Source organism: Aquarana catesbeiana, linkage group LG10 (genome assembly GCF_042186555.1).
Source record: "Aquarana catesbeiana isolate 2022-GZ linkage group LG10, ASM4218655v1, whole genome shotgun sequence".
NCBI lineage: Eukaryota > Metazoa > Chordata > Amphibia > Anura > Ranidae > Aquarana > Aquarana catesbeiana.
In genome coordinates, this window is record NC_133333.1 from 252888970 (window position 1) to 252908487 (window position 19518).

At 43.8% G+C, this 19518-nt stretch overlaps 1 protein-coding gene across 3 annotated transcripts in view; it reads right to left on the bottom strand.

Moving 5' to 3' along the window:
• Positions 1 to 19518, bottom strand: part of ESPN (espin) — a 284273-nt gene that overhangs the window by 34026 nt on the left and 230729 nt on the right. For 2 of the 3 annotated variants that reach the window (XM_073603648.1, XM_073603647.1), the window contains exons 9-11: positions 12173 to 12365; positions 7494 to 7520; positions 91 to 236 (exon numbers count right to left, since the gene is read on the bottom strand). In XM_073603648.1, coding sequence (XP_073459749.1) covers positions 91 to 236; positions 7494 to 7520; positions 12173 to 12365 — 366 coding nt within the window. The remainder of the gene's footprint in view (positions 1 to 90; positions 237 to 7493; positions 7521 to 12172; positions 12366 to 19518) is intronic. The other variant, XM_073603646.1, reaches the window with a different exon arrangement.

A 19518-nucleotide genomic window follows, 5' to 3' on the forward strand; every position in this document is an offset into this window, starting at 1 on the left:
GTAGGGGCCTGAATGTGACCCGCAGGCCATAATTTGGAGACCCCCTGGCCTATTAAATGATATACCATCAAGAGAATGAGATCACCGTACATTTGTTCCTTGCTGCCCGCTGCCCGAGAAGATGGTGGTGAGGCTTTTGCTATGTGGGGTGGGTTTTAAGCTTTTCCCAGCTTTAATTTCTGCCAGCAGCTCCGAGTTGTCACCAGTTGGGGACATCATGTTGAAGGACTTTGTACCTATAGGAAGGTAAAATCAGGTGTTAGATTTCACAGAAATTATGCCCTTTATAAAGCTATACATTTTTTTGTTTTCATGAGTACATTCCACAATCAACCAACAGAGACAGATCCTGACTATGACCCGTGGAAGGGTGTCCACCCACTCATGTATGTTTGGCTTTATGTTTAGTACTACAAGTCTACAAACTACCCCATGGAGCCTCTCCATGCAACCACTTCCTGTCTTCATGCTCTTCAGCAATGGCTGCATGGGGGTTTTATGGACGGGCTTCTTGATGGTGACAACAGTGGACCGTGTCTGCGTAATGTGTGTAATGAAATAGTCTCAATGGGAGGCCCAAGTCACAGTTGAAAAAGACTTTAGAGATCGGGTTTACATCTCCTTTAGAGCTACACATACACAATGATTCCAGGACACGTCGTTTTATAACTCATCTGCTATCATTTAGCTTCTAACAACTTTCTTTACTCATAAATATTCATTTGGATGTCAAATAAGTCGGATGGAAAATTCACTTGGAGTGTAATCAGATTTGCATTTATAGAGTGCCCGTCTCTGTACGCTGTGTAGCACAATTGCACACCCCCCAACTTATTGAGATGGGAATGAGGGACACCTACCAGCAAAAGTATGCAGGCATAGGACACACCCCTTGCCACGCCCCCTTAAAGGAGAATTGTACAAAAAACAAGATTGGTTAAACCCACAAGTGCTTTTTTAACACTATTATTCCTTTATATTTGATTTTGGAATTTACATATGCAGAAATTTAGAAATCAGATGAAATGTTTAGCACTTGAAAATACTTTTTGAAAGATAAAAAGTGCATTTTATATACAACTATATAGATTACCAACATGAGGGACAAATGGGAGGGAAAGAGGAACAGAGGGACATTACTCCAAATCAGGAACAGTTGGGAGCTATTCAATTGGCACAGGAGTGTACATACAGGGCATAGCTCCCAACTGTCCCTGATTTCGAGGGACTGTCCCCGATTTGGAGCAATGTCCCCCTTTCCCCCTCATTTATCTCTCATTTTGGTCTGATCCATATAGTTGTATAAAAAATGCACTTTTTATCTTTCAAAAAGTGTTTTCCAGTGCTAAACCTTTCATCCAATTTCTGAATTGCTGCATTCGTACATTTTAAAAGCCAATATAAAGGGATAGTAGTGGTAAAAAAGCCCTTCTGGATTTAATTAACCTTTTTTTTTTTTGGTAAATCCTCCTTTAAGGGGGTGTGGCAGGGGGGGGCGTGTCCTATGCCTACATACGTTTGTTAGTAAGTGTACCTCATTCTCATCTCAAAATGTTGGGAGGCATGACAGGGGTCACAATTGCAACCCAGCCCCATGCTCCGGGGGGGGGCTCATGTGGTCCCCTGTACACCTGGATAAGAGGGGCGGCGGGGGGGCAGCATATAGAGGACCCAATACCCTCCTACAGGAAAAATAGCCTTGATCTAGGTATTTTTTCCTTATTATTTATTGTATTATTTCTTTATTTTTTTACAAACTCTTTTTTTTTTCTTTCTGCAAGGAAAAAGAAAGATACATTGTATCCATCTCTCCATTCACAGAAAGTAAAAAAAAAACCCAAAAAAACAAAGCGGCTGGCTTCACAGTGACTGATCAGACTGACAGGCTATCGCGGCGATCAGGTGACCCGGAATCGGGAGTTCCGGCCCTCAACCATTAGCACGGGGCTCTCTGTGAGATCCCGATCTCTCTGCTGGGAGCACGTAGTGCGGCAGCGCTCCCAGCACAAAGGGAGATACGATTATATGCAGCCCCACAGGGAAAAAAAAACAACCTCCATGAGGCCGCATATATACGTCAGCGTGAAGGAGGTAATAAATAGAGTCAGTGATCCGTAGAAATCACTGACTCTGTCCATTTATAACTGAGACGTAGTAAACTGTTTACTATGCTTCAGTATGTGAATATACAGCCCTATTCCTGTCCATTCATTCTGCGCAGCTCAGGCTGCAGAGATGGAGATTAAAGGCTGTGTCCTCAATCTCATTTCTCTGTTTCAAAGGTGGAACATCGGAGGTCTGTTTAGACCCCTGATATCTCACCAAAGCCCCCCCAACAGGGCTCCTAAAAGATCATAACAAATAAAATAGTAAAAAATGTTAAAAAAGTGATAAAAAAATAAAATAACAAAAATACTGATACCAGTGGTGGAACTACAAAGGTCGCAAAGGTAGCACTAGCGACTGAGCCCTGGCATTTCACCACCGTGGGGGGGCCCGTCTGGGGGTCAGGTGGAGACTCTATGGCAGTGATGGCAAACCTTGGCACCCCAGATGTTTTGGAACTACATTTCCCATGATGCTCATCCACTCTGCAGTGTAGTTGAGCATCATGGGAAATGTAGTTCCAAAACATCTGGGGTGCCAAGGTTCGCCATCACTGCTCTATGGTTTCTTGTACCGGGCCCTGAAGGTTCTAGTTATGCCTCTGAATTATCATATTTGCCCCTACCTTAACCCCCCCTTACACCAAGCTTCACAGCCGACAGCCTCCTAGCAACCAGTGATGCTGACAGTGGGCGGAGCCTGGTGTGGAATCCGGGACACAAGTTTCCCATCAGGTCGGCTCTCTACAGCAGGCAGTGGGAGGATGTCTATTGGCAATGGATCCGCCCATTCCCATCACAAGGGGAGCAGACCTGATGGAGGAACTATTATCTGAATCCTCATCAGGCTCCACCCACCAGTCTTCAAAATCCTCGGCCGCTGAGCTGTCGGTGTGACTGATGGAGTGGCAAGAGGCGGCTCAGAGGCATTGAGGATGCAGGGTCCTTATGGACACTCCAAAGGGCGGCCCGTCCATTAAAAGTGCATGGGCACCACCCCCTCTATCCACGCCACCACATAGCATGAATCTATCCACAGCCACCACGGCCACCCCCTATTCATGGATCCGGCCCCTTTCAAGACGCCAGGCGCATGAATTACAGCGGTGGGGGGGTTTTTTAAGCACCTGATTAGAGCCCACCCAGGTGAGTTAGAAAAGTCATTGAATATTCGCTTTTCTAACACTGAATCGCCTCTCCGACAATCAGGAAGCGCGGGTCTGATACCCGTTTCCGGATTGGCTGAAATGTCAGGCGATCCTATTGGATGCCTAGGGGGAGGGGGATGCACGGTGGAAGGCGCTGCCCACCCGCTTCCTAGATGGGGTAGATGTGGGGCTTTGACGTTCCTGCTGTCCTCCCGGGGGGGGTAGTGGCTGTTTGTCACCCCCTAAAAGAAAAAAAAAACCACCAGCCGCTACTGGACACTCCAATGTCGGTGCGCCTCCACGCTTGGTGGGCCTTCACGCTCGGTGCATCTCCAGTCTCGGTGTGTCTCCATGCTCGGTGGGCCTCCATTCTCGGTGGGCCTCCATGCTCGGTGGGCCTCCACGCTCCTTGGGCCTCCATGCTCGGTGGGCCTCCATGCTCAGTGGGCCTCCACGCTCAGTGCGTCTTCACGCTCGGTGGGCCTCCATGCTCGGTGGGCCTCCACGTTCATTGGGCCTCTATGCTTGGTGTGCTTCCACGCTCGGTGGGCCTCCACGCTTGGTGGGCCTCCATGCTCGGTGCGTCTTCACGCTCGGTGGGCCTCAACGCTCGGTAGGCCTCCACGCTCGGTGCACCTCCACGCTCGGTGAGCCTCCACGCTCAGTGCGTCTTCACGCTCGGTGGGCCTCAACGCTCGGTAGGCCTCCACGCTCGGTGCACCTCCACGCTCGGTGAGCCTCCACACTCGGTGCGTTTCCACGCTCGGTGGGCCTCCACGCTCGGTGGGCCTCCACGCTCGGTGCGTTTCCACGCTCGGTGGGCCTCCACGCTCGGTGGGCCTCCACGCTCGGTGGGCCTCCACGCTCGGCGCATGCCCATCATGTAAAATATGTACATCATGTAAAATATGTACATCATGTAAAATATGAACACTGACAGGTACAAAAAATAATCCAAACACTACAAACCTAATACACAATTCTTCCCATACAAGCCAAGACTACTTCTGTTTATCTGTTACTCTCAGCAACCAGTCCTGTTTCTCAATAAAAAAGCACATCAACAAAAAACGATCGGTGCCATTGTGGCAGATGTGCTTTTTAACCACTAAGCTTTTTTTTTTGTCATCCTCATTGTGACTGGTGACCGCGGGCCAGTCAGACATCTGTGTGAATACGCCAGCCGAGCCATTCTAAATTATGTACAGCCGGTAACGGACAATGTTTGTACCTGTTTACTGGCAACGCGACAGGTGGAGGCTCCGCTAATAAAACATTTAAAGAACCATTACAGGGAAAATATTGTATTCTAGTAACTTTATTGGGATCATAGTGATGATAGTATTCAATGTACAATTATTGTTTTTATTGCACAGCTATTTATATATTCTTTATATTAACCGTTTAAGGACCGCCCCACGTACATATACTGCGCACACCCCTAAAGGCCAGTACACACGATAAGAAAAGTGCTAAAGTAAAATTTTGTACGACGAACGATCTGCCGATTTTCTGACCGTTAGTATAGTGCTTTCGACAACCAATCCTGACTCTTCGGACTAGAAAAGCTGAAGGTGCAGGCTATAAAATTTTTATCGTACGTGATCATAACGTCCAATTTTCATTCAATTACTACAGTTTTCGTCTGACAAAAAAAATCGTAAGAGCAAGACTACGCATGCTCAGAAACGAAAGAATACATACAAAACAATTCAACACTTCTGTCGTTTTATTCTGTCGAACGAACATTTTCAGATGTTGAGTAATCTCTTCACTTTCAATATGAGACTAGCATGGAATAAAAAAAGGACGAATATTCGTTCAATAATCCGATCATGTGTACGAGGCTTGAGACCCATTGATTCGTGGCATGAGATCCAGCGTGAAAAAAAATAAAGCTATTGCATTAGCAAAGAAATGAATGAGGTGGGACTTTATATGAGGATGGGGGGCCGTACTGATCCCATCCTCCATCCCTATTTATTGTTAAAGAAAAAGTTTTTTTAAGGTGGGACTTTGAGTGAAGCACACGGATGCAGTAAAGAAATGAATTAAAGATTGGTTTATTGATTGAGTCAATTACTAGAACATAGGTTGGGAGTTCATTTCATATTGTGTGTCATTGTTTCAAGATACATCATTGCATATAGATACATTGTCCAACCAAATTTTAAAACAGTATTTTTACAAGTACACAGGTCACGTAATAACATGATTAATTGTATTGTAGAGAATACTAGAGACCAAAATGTAACTTTTTGGCCTAAAAGCAAAATGCTATGTGTGGCGGAAAACTAACGCTGCACATCACCCTGAACACACCATCCCCACCGTGAAACATGGTGGTGGCAGCATCATGTGGTGGGGATGCTTTTCTTCAGCAGGGACAGGGAAGCTGGTCAGAGTTGATGGGATGATGGATGGAGCCAAATACAGGACAATCTTAGAAGAAAACCTGTTAGAGTCTGCAAAAGACTTGGAGACTGGGGCGGAGGTTCACCTTCTAGCAGGACAACGACCCGAAACATACAGCCAGAGCTACAATGGAATGGTTTAGATCAAAGCATATTCATGTGTTAGAATGGCCCAGTCACAGTCCAGACCTATTGCATTAGCAGTTTTGAGCTCTAATTTTTTTCCACCAAAGCTACCAAAGATAATGACAGCCACCCTTCTGATGCAATGAGACTTTTGTAAACATCAGTGTGACTTACTCTGCAAGTGATTTGAACTCTGAACTGAACCAAAGACCCAACAAGATGCAACTTAAGATTTTTTTCAGTTTTGAAACCCTTTTTATTTTACTTACTTCCTTATTATATCTGTTTCGTAATAACTTTTCTGCAAAATTTTCTTGCAACGTTTTCTTTTCCTTCCATTAAAAAGTTGCTTTTGGATGGACTGACCCTTTAAGAATACATTTTCTCAAGGGCTTTTTTGAGAGTTTTGGTTTGCAATATGTTCCAGCAATGCATTCAAATAAAGTATTTTACATCTTCACGCCCCAAAAAACCAATAAGAACTAGTTTTCCCATACGTCCTCTAAAGCTGGGGTAGGCAACCTTAGAGAGGTGGAGATCTACCTGAAGAACATGGGAGAAGTCAAAGATCACCGGTCACAGTGTCGCCTCCTCAAACCTGATATAAACCTCTGAGGCTCCATTCACACCTTGCCGTTTTTCGGGCAGAAACGCCGCAAATTGCGGGACGCCCTTGCGACCCACATTCATCACCAAATCACGGTGCGATTCTGCCGCAATTGTCACCCCAATCACAGTAAAATTGCACGAACAGAATCGCGGGACGCCCAACGCCCAAAAGAAGTACTAGAACTCCATGGGACAGGAGCCAGCATTACAGAGGAGGCATCAGGTTATGCAGCTCTTGTTCCCTACTACAGCTCCAAACTTTACAAGTAATCCCCCTCTGATTGATGCTCTGGAATGATGGGTCAGCAAACCCCGACCATGATCTACCAGTCACCTGTCCACGATCTACTGGTAGATCGCGATCTACAGGTTGCTGACCTCTGCTCTAAAGTACTGGAAGAGTATCTGGGCTCTCAGGCTGACTCTACCACTGAAGTCTTCAAAAGATTTCTAAAAAAAGCCCTGCAATAAGTGGTTGAGTTATAAACGGTCTGAAACCTATGAGTCTGGCATGTTGACCTAGATCTGAACTTTCATACATCTTTTGAGTTGGTGGCATTAGGTCTAGAACCCTCTCTGGGTGAAAAAAATAAAACTGTTGCATTAGCAATTTTGAGCTCTCATTTTTACCACCGAAACTACCAAAGATAGTGAGTGACAACCACTCTTCTGAGGGAATTAGACTTTTGCGAGCATCAGTTTGACTTAGTATTTTTCAGATTTAAAACCCTTATTATTTTACTATTAATTATATCTGTTTTGTGATAACTTTTTCTGTAAGTATTTCTTGCATCGTTTTCTTTTCTTTCCATTAAAAAGTTGCTTTTGGATGAACTGGCCCTTCAAGAATAATTATCTCAAAGGCTTCTTGAGAGTTTGGGTTTGCGATATACTCCAACAATGCACCGAAATCAAGTATTTTACATCTTCACGCCCCAACAAACCATTAAGAACTAGTTTTATCCTCTATATCCTCTAAAGTACTGGAAGAGTATCTGGGCTCCTAGACCGGCACTGCCAGGAAATAAGAGTGAGAAAGAAGAAGAGGAAATTTATGAAAGTCAGATATGAATGAAAACAGAAGTACTTACTCTTCCTTTGCCTGAGTGCTATCACTTCTAGAATGAAGGTAGAGGAGAGGGGGAGAGGGGCCGAGAGAGGGGTGCACAGAGGAGGCACACAGAGGGGAATGGAGGGCAGAATTGGCATGCAGGTCAGCCAGCGTCCCCGGCAAGCAGCAGATGCAGACAAGCATGATTGAGAAGGTTTTGAGAATAGACAAAGGGCGGACAGAGACAGGACAAAACAAATCACATGGTGTCGGCAAGTGAGGAGAAGAAGAAAAAAACGAGAAACCATCATTACAAATCAAATAAAAAGAAATCATAAAATTAACAATAGGACAAAGTTTGTTAGAAAAGTCTAAAAAAAGAAGGAAAAAGAATTACATGAACATTATAAGAAGAAGAAAAGTTTTGAAGAGGCTTGCATTACACTGGTGACCTCAATAGGAACCAGCGCACATTCACAGCCTGTGAGGAGAGCTAGGGGAGAAGAACATTTTATGGATCATAAAACAATAGATCTCTCCATGGGGAACTTATCAGAACTGAATATACCTAAAATCACAGAGGTGTAAGGATGCAGCATCCCCCCCCCCCTTTACATCAGGGTCTCCATCAGAGTCCCTCCAAAAATTAGGGTCCCCAGCAATATTTCCCCCTTACATCAGGGTATCTATCAGCATCCCACCTTACACCAAGGTCCCCATCAGAGTCACCCATACATCAAGGTCCCCATCGGAGTCACCCATACATCAAGGTCCCCATCAGAGTCACCCATACATCAAGGTCCCCATCAGAGTCATCCATACATCAAGAAGCCCATCTGTGTGCCCCTTACATCAAGAAACCCATCATCGTGCCCCTTACATCTGGGTCCGCATTAGAGTCCCTCCTTACACTGGGGTCCCCATCAAGGTCCTTATCAGGGTTCCTCTTACATCACGGTACCCATCAGAGACCCCCATTACGTCAAGGTACCCATCAGAGCCCCCTTACATCAAGGCCCCCATCATAGCCCCCTTACATCAAGGTCCCCATCATAGCCCCCTTACATCAAGGTCCCCATCATAGCCCCCTTACATCAAGGTCCCTATCATAGCCCCCTTACATCAAGATCCCCATCAGAGACCCAGTTACATCAAGATCCCCATCAGAGACCCCCTTACATCAAGATCCCCATCAGAGAACCAGTTAAATTAAGGTCCCCATCATAGCCCCCTTACATCAAGGTCCCCATCATAGCCCCTTTACATCAAGGTCCCCATCATAGCCCCCTTACATCAAGATCCCCATCAGAGACCCCCTTACATTGAGGGCAGGGCCCCATCAGAGCCCCCTTACATCAAGGGCCCCATCAGAGCCCCCTTACATCAAGATCCCCATCAGGGACCCCCTTACATTGAGGGTCCCATCAGAGCCCCCTTACATCAAGATCCCCATAAGAGTCAACCTTACATCAAGGGCCCCATTAGAGCCCCCTTATATCAAGATTCCCATCATAGCACCTTACATCAATGTCCCCATCATAGCCCTTGTTATATCAAGGGCCCCATCACAGCCCCCTTACATCAAGGTTACCATCATAGCCCCTTTACATCAAGATCCCCATCAAAAGTCCCTTCTAACATCGGGGTGCCCATAAAGGTCCCTTTTAAAGCCCCCTTTACATCATGGTCCCCATCAGAGTCCTCCCCTTAAATCAGGGTCCCCATCAGTGCCCCTCCCTCCCCTTACATCAGAGTCCATCTTCATCAGAGTCCCCCTTACATCAGGATACCTATCGGCATTCCCTTATATCAGAATCCCCATTAGAGTCCCCCTTACATCGGGGTCCCCATTAAAGTCCCCTATTACATCAGGGTCCCCATCAGGGCCCTATCCCTTATATTAAGAATCCCTCCTACATCTGGTGGAGAAGTGGAGTTCATAGGCAGCCTCTGCCGTCTTTAATCCTCAATCTGTGCATGCTGCTCACTGACCATAGCATTTACCTTCTGCTCAGCGCACAACTAATCAGATTCAAAAGTCCATTATATTTTCTTATGTTCTAATGAAGATGATTCAGGAAGGGGTACAAAAACAGTGAGGTAGTGCGGGGTGCTAACTAAGCCACTGCAGCAAGGTGTATTGGGCTATAATATTACCTAATTACCATTACAACACTGAACTAGTTCCATTAATAGACATGTTGAAGAGACAAGAGACACAGCCTGCAGAAGTAAACTGCCTCAGGATGAGACTACATGCAGCGTGTTCATTCTGAGCTTCTCTCTTCTTTAGTGTACTTTAGCAAACAAGTTATAATGCTGTGCAGAAGAGCCGCTATAGAGGATGTTGCCGTTTCTAAAAGCTTTTCTGTATAATATTTTTTGTTTACAGGCATGATATTGCCAATCACAGCAAATAAACATTATGAAAGCTGAACTCCAGGCAGATATAAAAGACACAAATTAAGTAACTGAATTTTTTTATGGCATCAGCCTCTTGACATCCCCATACAGCAGAGCCTAGGCAGGGAGAAGGAGAAGCAGCACAAGGAGCTAATCAGTTGTGGTGCAGTGTTCATGTGCTAACAAAGGGACATGCTGATAGAAGGAGAGAGCTGAGTGACAGGGAGATGAGCTCATCAGTGTGTTGCTTCTCCTTTCACTGTCCAGTCACTGGCTGGGGGACGGACAAGATCTGTAAGTGTTATTGAACTGCGGCAGAGAAAAAAATTGGATCTCCTAGACTCCTACCCTGTGTGATAGGGCTGGGTGTAAATATAAAAAGTGGATGGACAGAAATAAAAATCCATTAGCAGGTAAACGTATGTGTATTTAATCTGTTTATTTAGCCATTTACCTGGAGTTGAGCTTCAATGTGTACGTAGTTAGTCAGAACACGCCTCAAAAAAGGGGATGGAGAAGAGCTGACACTCATTTAAAAAAAAATGAGAACTGTGGTTTCCTGGCAGTTCATTAAACAGATGGAGAAACAAATACAAATCAAGTGGATTTCTTCTCCATGCCGTCTCAGAGAAATAAGGACGTGGTAAAAGGTACCCAATAGTGCCCACCCAAAACCAATATAAGAGGGCTGTGCTAAAAGGAATGCAAAAGTGTGCAGAAGGTTTTTAGGAACTTCCATAGGTCATTCAAAGGTCACATGTTGGTAGAGTTACTCTTCCTCTATAGTAACCCTTCTTTTCTCTTTCTCCTCCTCCTCCTTCTTTTTCTTCATAAATAATGTGCCATCCATGAGTTCTTGATGATGGAGGGGTGCAAGTTATCCAACATCCTGAGAAGGCCACTGAATGTTTATGAAGATGACGCCATTGACAGGTCACCAATAACAAGACATGGCTCTTTTCAATGGTGTCATCTCTGTAAATCTTCTGTAGCCTTCTGTGGATGTCAGACAGCCTGCACCCCTCCTTCATCAGGAACTCAATGATGGCACTTTGTTTAAGAAGAAGACAACAGAGGAGGAGGAGGAGTAGGAGGAGGTGAATAAGAAGCAGAAAGAGGAACAGGAAGAGGAGAAGGAGGTGGAAAAGGAGAAGGAGGTGGAAAAGAAGAAGAAGAAGGAGGCAGAAGGAGGAAGAAAAGAAGAGGGAGGAGGAGAAAAAGAAGAAGGAGGAAGAGGAAGATGAAGAGGAAGGAGGAGGAGGAGGATGAAGAGGAAGGAGGAGGAGGAAGAAGAAGTAAAGGGAGGAGGAGGATGAAGAGGAAGGAGGAAGAAGAGGGAGGAGGAGGAAGAAGAAGAAGAGAGAAGAAGAAGGAAGAAGTTACTACAGTACATCTCAAATCTTCAACCCTAGCTCACATTCCATAACTCTTATGCCCTGTACACACGGTTGGACATTGATCTGACATTCCGCCAACAAAATCCATGGATTTTTTCTGACGGATGTTGGCTCAAACTTGTCTTGCATACACATGGTCGCACAAAGTTGTCGGAAAATCCGATCGTTCTGAACGCAGTGACGTAAAACACGTACGTCGGGACTATAAACGGGGCAATAGCCAATAGCTTTCATCTCTTAATTTATTCTGAGCATGCGTGACACTTTGTGCGTCGGATTTGTGTACACATGATCGCAATTTCCGACAACGGATTTTGTTGACGGAAAATTTCATAGCAAGCTCTCAAACTTTGTGTGTCGGAAATTCCGATGGAAAATGTGTGATGGAGCCCACACACGGTCGGAATTTCCGACAACAAGGTCCTATCACACATTTTCCATCGGAAAATCGTGTGTACAGGGCATTACAGTAATAGAGTTGCCTTCAACATGTAACAATTCAACAACCTATGTGAGTTAATAAAAAAAGGTTATGCCCACTTTTTAATTACTTTTAGTACAGCCCTCGTATTATTTCTGCTTATGTATGTACTACACAAGCTGGGCATTAAGAAGATTTATAGAAATAGAACTGCAGTTTTTCATCAATATGGATACGGACAAAGGCTAAGCCAAAGAAGCCCAGAACCTTTCTGAAACCTCTTGTGTTCTGGATCAAATTTATAAAATCAGAATGTAAGGTTTAAGCCATGGTTGAGTCTTATGGGTCTCAATGACCCACCTTTTGGGTCTTTGGGACCCTATACAGAGATCTTTAGCAGTAATTGCTGTGTGATATATGTTAATTCCATAAGCCACCCCAAGTGGACCTGTCTGAGTCAGCACGAGTATACGCTAAACAGAGAACCCATATACTCACTTCCAGTAGAGTTGGATGAGCGTCGTTGCATGGAGCAGGAGACTGAAGCCTCTGTTGGCAGCGGAGGAGGGGGCGGTGGGTAACACAGGTTGCCTGGAAGAGGAGGAGGAATTGGGGGAGGCGGAACGTTTCCTGCAGGCGTCTTGTCCGCAGTACTGCCATTAGGGACGCTCTCGTTTGACAGAAGAGAACCCTTGAAAAGAAAAGATTATGAATGCAACATTTTTTAAAGGAAGCCATGAGTTTCAGTCATTTCTTAATTCGTCAAAATATTTACAATTTCGATGTGTTTGAATAAAGTATCTCTTTTTTTCACAAACATTTTACACGGGTGCCTCCATGACACTATGGTGTCCGTTTATGAAGCAGTGAAATCTATTCACTGCTTCGTTCTCCGGCATTCACAGTGAAGAATCTTCTCCTCTGTGTGCCTGTTTATGAAGCGGTGTAGATCGCTTCACCTTTGGAGGAGTGAAGAGATCTACAAACGCTTCAAACAGTGGAGAACGGCCCCTGATACTGGAATCTCGTGAGACTTTACGAGATTACAGCACCAGATGTCAGTTTATCAAGCAGTGATAAATTATCACTGCTCAACGGCGTGGATTAATGTTAATAAAATAATGTGTCCCCCTACATTATACACATATGTATACACACACACACACTATATATACATGTATATACACACACATGATATATATATACATATACACATTATATGTATATATGTATAAATATGTATACACATAAATATGACAGGGGGACATGCTTACAGTGTTGGGGGGTCTGAACGAGGCATAAGGAAGTTAAAAATCTTCCTCCTTCCCCCTCAGATCCCCCCAGATTTCCTCTTCACTCCCCGATTCACCACCTCTGAGCTGGTGAACCTGGGAGTGTGAATTCTGACACAGATCGCCAGTGAAGCAGTGAGATCACCGCTTCATAAACTGGCCCTTTCTGTGTCATTCAATGAGGATTCTCCGTGTGTAGAGATAATCGGAGGGAGAACAAGTTCAAACATGTTCTCCCCCGATTATCACTGTTTCATAAACTGTTTATGGACTATGATCAGCGGTGATCCTCGGGATCACCGCTGATCACTGCTTCATAAACGGACACCTATTTTCAAAGCATGCCCTGTGATAGTGAGGACTGATAAACCTCAAACTGCGTGAAGAGAATGGAGGAGTGGTACTGAACACCTTGCCAACCTCATTTTCTCCAGAATTCACAAGATGGTAGTAAAAACATTCAGATTTAAATCCCATGCCTAGTTAGGCAGCCAGAGAAGAAAACTTATTGGACAACCCACAGACCTGTTTAAGACGCATTTTACAAAAAGCAGACAAGCTAGAATGTATGCAGGGCATTAGAAATCTTTACTAGCCAAGGGTCTTCAAAAGACTTCTGATAAGGTCCTGCCATAAGTGGTTGAGTTATAAACAGTCTGAAATGTATGAGTCTGGCACGTTGACCTAGAACTGAACTTTCACACATCTTAACTCTTTAACCCTAATACTCACATTCCATAACTCCTACAGTAATGGAGTTACCTTCGTAAAAGGTTTCTATACTGAGGGTGGCTTCGCAATTCCCTGGTGTGGTTTTTATGCGGCTTAGATGCACTTTCCCATTGACTTCTATGATGTCTCGCAGTTTTGGTGCGGTTTCAGAAAGCACACCAAAGATGCAGTATGCAGGAGTTTTGGTGCTGTTTCTGAAAAAGTACCAAAATTGCAGGACATCATAGAAGTCTAAGAGAAAGCTCAGCTAATCCACACGAAAATTGTGGATTAGATGTTTTTTAGCAGTTTGAAGCTGCCCTGCATTCAAAAAAAGTATTTTAAATCTTCACAAGCCCAACAAACCAATAAAGACAAGTTTTCCCACACATTCTCTAAAATACTGGAAGAGTATCTGGGCTCCCAGGCTGGCACAGCCACAGCCACAAAAGACTTCTGATAAGGCCCTGTCACAAGTGGGTGAGTTTATGAGTCTGGCATGTTGACCTACAGTAGATCTGAACTTTCATACATCTCAAATCTTCAATCCTCACATTCCATAACTCCTACAGTAATGAAGTTACCTTAAAAAAACACCAATGTATAAGAAGATACCAATTCGTTAGAAACCAAACACACCTAATTTACATGGTCCAGAAGGCTAATAAGTCAAATTGTCCTCTGAAAAGAACATACATCAAATCAATATCATATTTGTTATCTAACAAATTGTAATTGCAGTCTGGTAAGTATTATGATGGTTGCTGGATTGTGAAACCTTGTCATTCAGAAATAAAGCACTGGAACAGTATCTGGGCTCCCAGGCTGGCACTGCCACTGAAGTCTTCAGGAGACTTCTAATAAGGCCCTGTCATAAGTGGTTGAGTTATAAACAGTCTAACATTTTTGAGTCTGGTATGTTGACCTAGATCTGAACTTTCATACATCTCAAATCTTTAATCCTAACTCCCATTCCATAACTCCTACAGTAATGAAGTTACATTTAAAAAGTGTCTACACCAATGTATAAGAAGATACTGATTAGTAAAACACCAAACGCACCTAATTTACATAGTCCAGAAGCTACATTAGTCCTCCTAAAAGAACCATACATGAATCCATATCATATTTGGTATCTAACAAATTGTAATTTCATTCTGGTAAATATGATGGTTGCTGGATTGTGAAACCTTGTCATTGTCACCAACCTTGTCACCTTGGCTAAAGGTAAAGCGTCTGAAAACCGCCTCCCATGCCACCCCAGTGTGAAAGCCTAAGTGCTTTCAAATGGGGCGGTGCACTTGCGGAATGGGAAAAAAGGTCCTGCAAGCAGCATCTTTGGGGCGGTTTGGGACCACTGTATACAATGCTCCTAAACCGCCCCTTCCCATTGGAATGCATAGGCAGTGCTTCCGAAGCGCCTGAAGTGCCGCCAAACAGGCAGCTTTAACCCTTTCTTCAGCTGCTAGTGGGGGTTAAAAGCGCAGCTAAAACAACAGGGGCGCTTTCCCGCTAACGCGGTGCAGCCCCAGTGTGAAAGTAGCCTAAGGGTGTGTCCACTGGAGCATTATAAAAATGCTTCAGCACACCCCTCAAACCCATTGATTTGGTGGCATTAGATCTGGCACCCTCTCTAGGGTGAAAAAAAGCTGTTGCATTAGCAATTTTGAGCTTTCGTTTTTTTACCACCAAAACTACCAAAGATAGTGACAGACACCAGACGGCGCACGACCGAAAAAATGTGTTTTTTTTGTTTCGCTCTTTTTTTGTTTTTGTTTCACCGATTATTCGTCATGATCGGCATTCGTTACTTCGGATCATTCGTAACTTCCGAATGCGTTTGTATTCGTTCTGTTCCATTTGTTTAGATGCGGTATTCGTTACTTCGGATAATTTGTAAATTTGGATGCATTTGTATTCATTACGTTCACTAACAGTTAGGTAAATTTGAAAGGAAATTGCAATACCTATAATTTAATAGATTATAGTTTACTATAGTTTTTTATTATTAATATTATTAATAATAATAAATAATAATAATAATTAATAAAAAAAAACTATAATAATAGTTAATAATTAAATTATAATAGAAAATACGAAAACCAAAATTATCCGAATGTAATCGATTCGGTATATCCGTAGGTTGAATTGTTTTTCGTTAGTTCGGATTTTCGTTCTTATTTTCGGATTTTCCTTCTTTCGGATTTTCATACTTTCTCAAAATTCGCTTTCATATGCATTCGTCAAAAGAGTCTTTCACTCATTCGGATGCTTCCGAATGAACGAATATGCCAAATTGCGTTTTTAAAACGAATTTGGAATGAAACAAATTGCACATGTCTAACAGACACTCTTCTGCAGCAGTGAGACTATTGTGTACATCAGTTTGACTTACTCTGCAAGTGATTTGAACTCTGCACTGAACCAAAGACCCGACAAGATGTCCCTTAAAGTGTTTTTTAGTTTTGGAACTCTTTTTATTTTACCATTGATTATGTCTGTTTTGTAATAACTTTTCTGTAAATATTTAATTCCATTAAAGAGGGAGTCCACCTACATCAACCTAAAAAAAAAAAATATTAAAAGCCAGCAGCTACAAATCCTGCAGCTGCTGACTTTTAATACATGGCCACTCACCTGTCCCGGGGTCCAGCGATGTCGGCAGCCGACGCCGATAACCCGCTCGGTTCTCGGCAGCTGCCGCCGCCATCCTAGGTGAGGGAATCAGGAAGTGAAGCGTTGCGGCTTCACTTCCTGGTTCCCTACTGCACATGCGCGAGTCGCGCTGCGCATCGTAACTGGTCCCCGCTATCTCCTGGGACCTGTGTGTTTCCCAGGAGACAGCGCGGAGGGACAGGAAGAGGCGTAGACTCCCGTGGGATACCTGTCTTAGACAGGTATCTGCACCCCCTTCCCCCCTGAAAGGTGCCAAATGTGACACCGGAGGGGGGGAGGGTTCCAAAAAGCGGAAGTTTCCTTTACATCTGGTGTAAAACTAACACAGCCTTTCATAAAAAGATCATCATACCAACAGTCAAACATGGTGATGGTAGTACGATGGTCTTGGGCAGCCTCAGGACCTGGACAACTTGCCATCATAGATGGAACCATCAATGGTGCGCTCTACCAGAAAATCCTGAAGGAGAATGTCCGCCCATCAGTTACTGACCTTAAGTACGCTTGGGCTATGCAGCAAAACAATAATCCAAAAAACACCAGCAAGTCCACCTCTGAATAGCTCAAAAAAAAAATAATTGAAGGTTTTGATGCAGCCTAGTCAAAGTCCAGACTTAAATATGATTGAGATGCTGTGGCGTTAACTCACACAGGCCGATCTTGCTGTGGCTGAATTAAAACAATTCTACAAAGAAGAGTGGGCCAAAATTCCTCCACAGCAATGTGAAAGACTCATTGTCAGCTACCGCAAACGCTTGATTGCAGTTGTTGCCACCAAGGGATGTGGAATTCCCTTCCACAGGCGGTGGTCTCTGCAGGGAGTATCGGTAGTTTCAAGAAACTATTAGATAAGCACCTGAATGACCGCAACATACAGGGATATATAATGTAATACTGACATATAATCACACACATGGCTTGGACTTGTGTCCTTTTTCAACCTCACCTACTATGTAACCAGTTATTAGGTTTGGGGGGCAATTACTTTTTTCACATAGGGCCAGGGCAGGTTTGGATGTTTTTTTTTTCCCTTAATAAATTGGATTTAAAAACTGTATTGTGTATTTACTCGGGTTACCTTTGTGTAATATTAAAATTTGTTTGATGATCTAAATCATTTAAGTGTGACAAAGTCGCAAAAAAAAAAAATATTAGGAAGGGGGCACATACTTTTTCACAGCACCGTACATAGTTACATTGGTCCAAACAAATGAGAGCTTCCATGGTCTTTCAGTATGGGCTTCAGAAAAGGACTCTACAGCCATTGGATCTCTTTTACATATGGCAGAAGGTGGTCCTGCCGGTTCCGTCGTCTGACCATAGAGATGAGGGAGGAACGGAAGTTCCCTGATCACCTCTATGATCTATGAAACCGGAAGTGATAAGGATTTTGTAAATTCCAGTTTCAGCTTGTAACTGCATCTGATCAAAAACGATCTTGGTTTAATCAGATGCTTTTAAGGGCAGATTAGAGATCTGGGGTCTAATAGACCTCAGATGTCTAAGTAAAGAGGACCTGTCATGGCCAATGCTATCACAAGGGACGCTGTTCATCCCTTGTGATAGCAATAAAGCTGATCAAAAAAAGAAAAAATGAAAAAGGGGCATGTCAAAGAAGAAAGTTTAAATAAAAGAAATAAAAAAGAAATAAAAAATGATAGCGCCCCTGTCCCACCATGCTCTCACGCAAAAGCGAACGCATACATAGGTCCTGCCCACATACGGTATGTTTGCGATGATTGCACCACACATGAGGAATCACCGCGAACATCAAGAGTAAGAGCAATAATTCTAATTCCAGACCTCCTGTGTAAACTGGTAACCTGTAAAAAGGCTTTTAAAGCATCGCCTATGGAGATTTTTAGCTACTGTGGTTTGTCGCCATTCTATGCGCAATTTTCAAATTCAATAACCACTTCAGCCCCGGAAGATTTTACCCCCTTCCAGACCAGAGCACTTTTGGCGATTCGGCACTGCGTCGCTTTAACTGACAATTGCGCCGTCGTGCGACGTTGCACCCAAACAAAATTGACGTCCTTTTTTTTCCCCACAAATAGAGCTTTCTTTTGATTGTTTTGGTATTTGATCACCTCTGCGGTTTTTATTTTTTGCGCTATAATAAAAAAAAATAGAGACAATTTTGAAAAAAAAGCAATATTTTTTACTTTTTGCTATAATAAATATCCCCAAAAAATGTATAAAAAAAACAAATTTTTTTCCTCAGTTTAGGCCGATATGTATTCTTCTACATATTTTTGATAAAAAAAAAAAAAAATCGCAATAAGCGTATATTGATTGGTTTGCGCAAAAGTTATAGCGTCTACAAAATAGGGGATAGATTTATGGCATATTTATTATTAATTTTTTTTTTTTATTAGTAATGGCGGCGATCTGCGGTTTTTATTGTGACTGCAACATTATGGCGGACACATCGGACACTTTTGACACTATTTTGGGACCATTGTCATTTATACAGCGATCAGTGCTATAAAAATGCACTGATTACAGTGTAAAGGACACTGGCAGGGAAGGGGTTAAACACTAGGGGGCGAACAAGGGGTTAAGTGTGTCCTAGGGAGTGATTCTAACTGTGGGGGGGGGGGGCTACCTAGGACATGACAGCAATCACTGCTCTCGATGACAGAGAGCGGTGATCTCTGTCATGTCACTAGGCAGAACTGAGGAATTGCCTTGTTTATATAGGCATCTCCCCGTTCTGCCGCTCCGTGACATGATCGAGGAACACCGGTGGATATCAAGTCCACGGGTCCCGCGGTCACGGAGCACGCGGCTCGCGCGCCCACAATGCCGCTTCTTAAAGGGGACGTACCTGTACGCCCATTTGCGCAGCCGTGCCATTGTGCCGACGTATATCGTCGCGCACTGGTCGGTAAACGGTTAAGCTGTATTTTTTTCCTATAAATGTGCAATTTAAAAGAGAAGTATGTTTTATTTATTTATTTATTTATTTTTAATTCATACGTACCTAGGTGGATGCTGCATCTGTCCCCCCGGCACCTCTAACACTGAGAGCCGAGCGATCAAACATCGCCGATCACTCGGTTCTCACAGCTCCCCGAGCAGAGAGCTGCTGACTGTCAGTCACCGACGCTCTGCTCTGCCCCCCTCCTCGCTCCCTGGAGCACCGTGCTGTGGAGGGGGCAG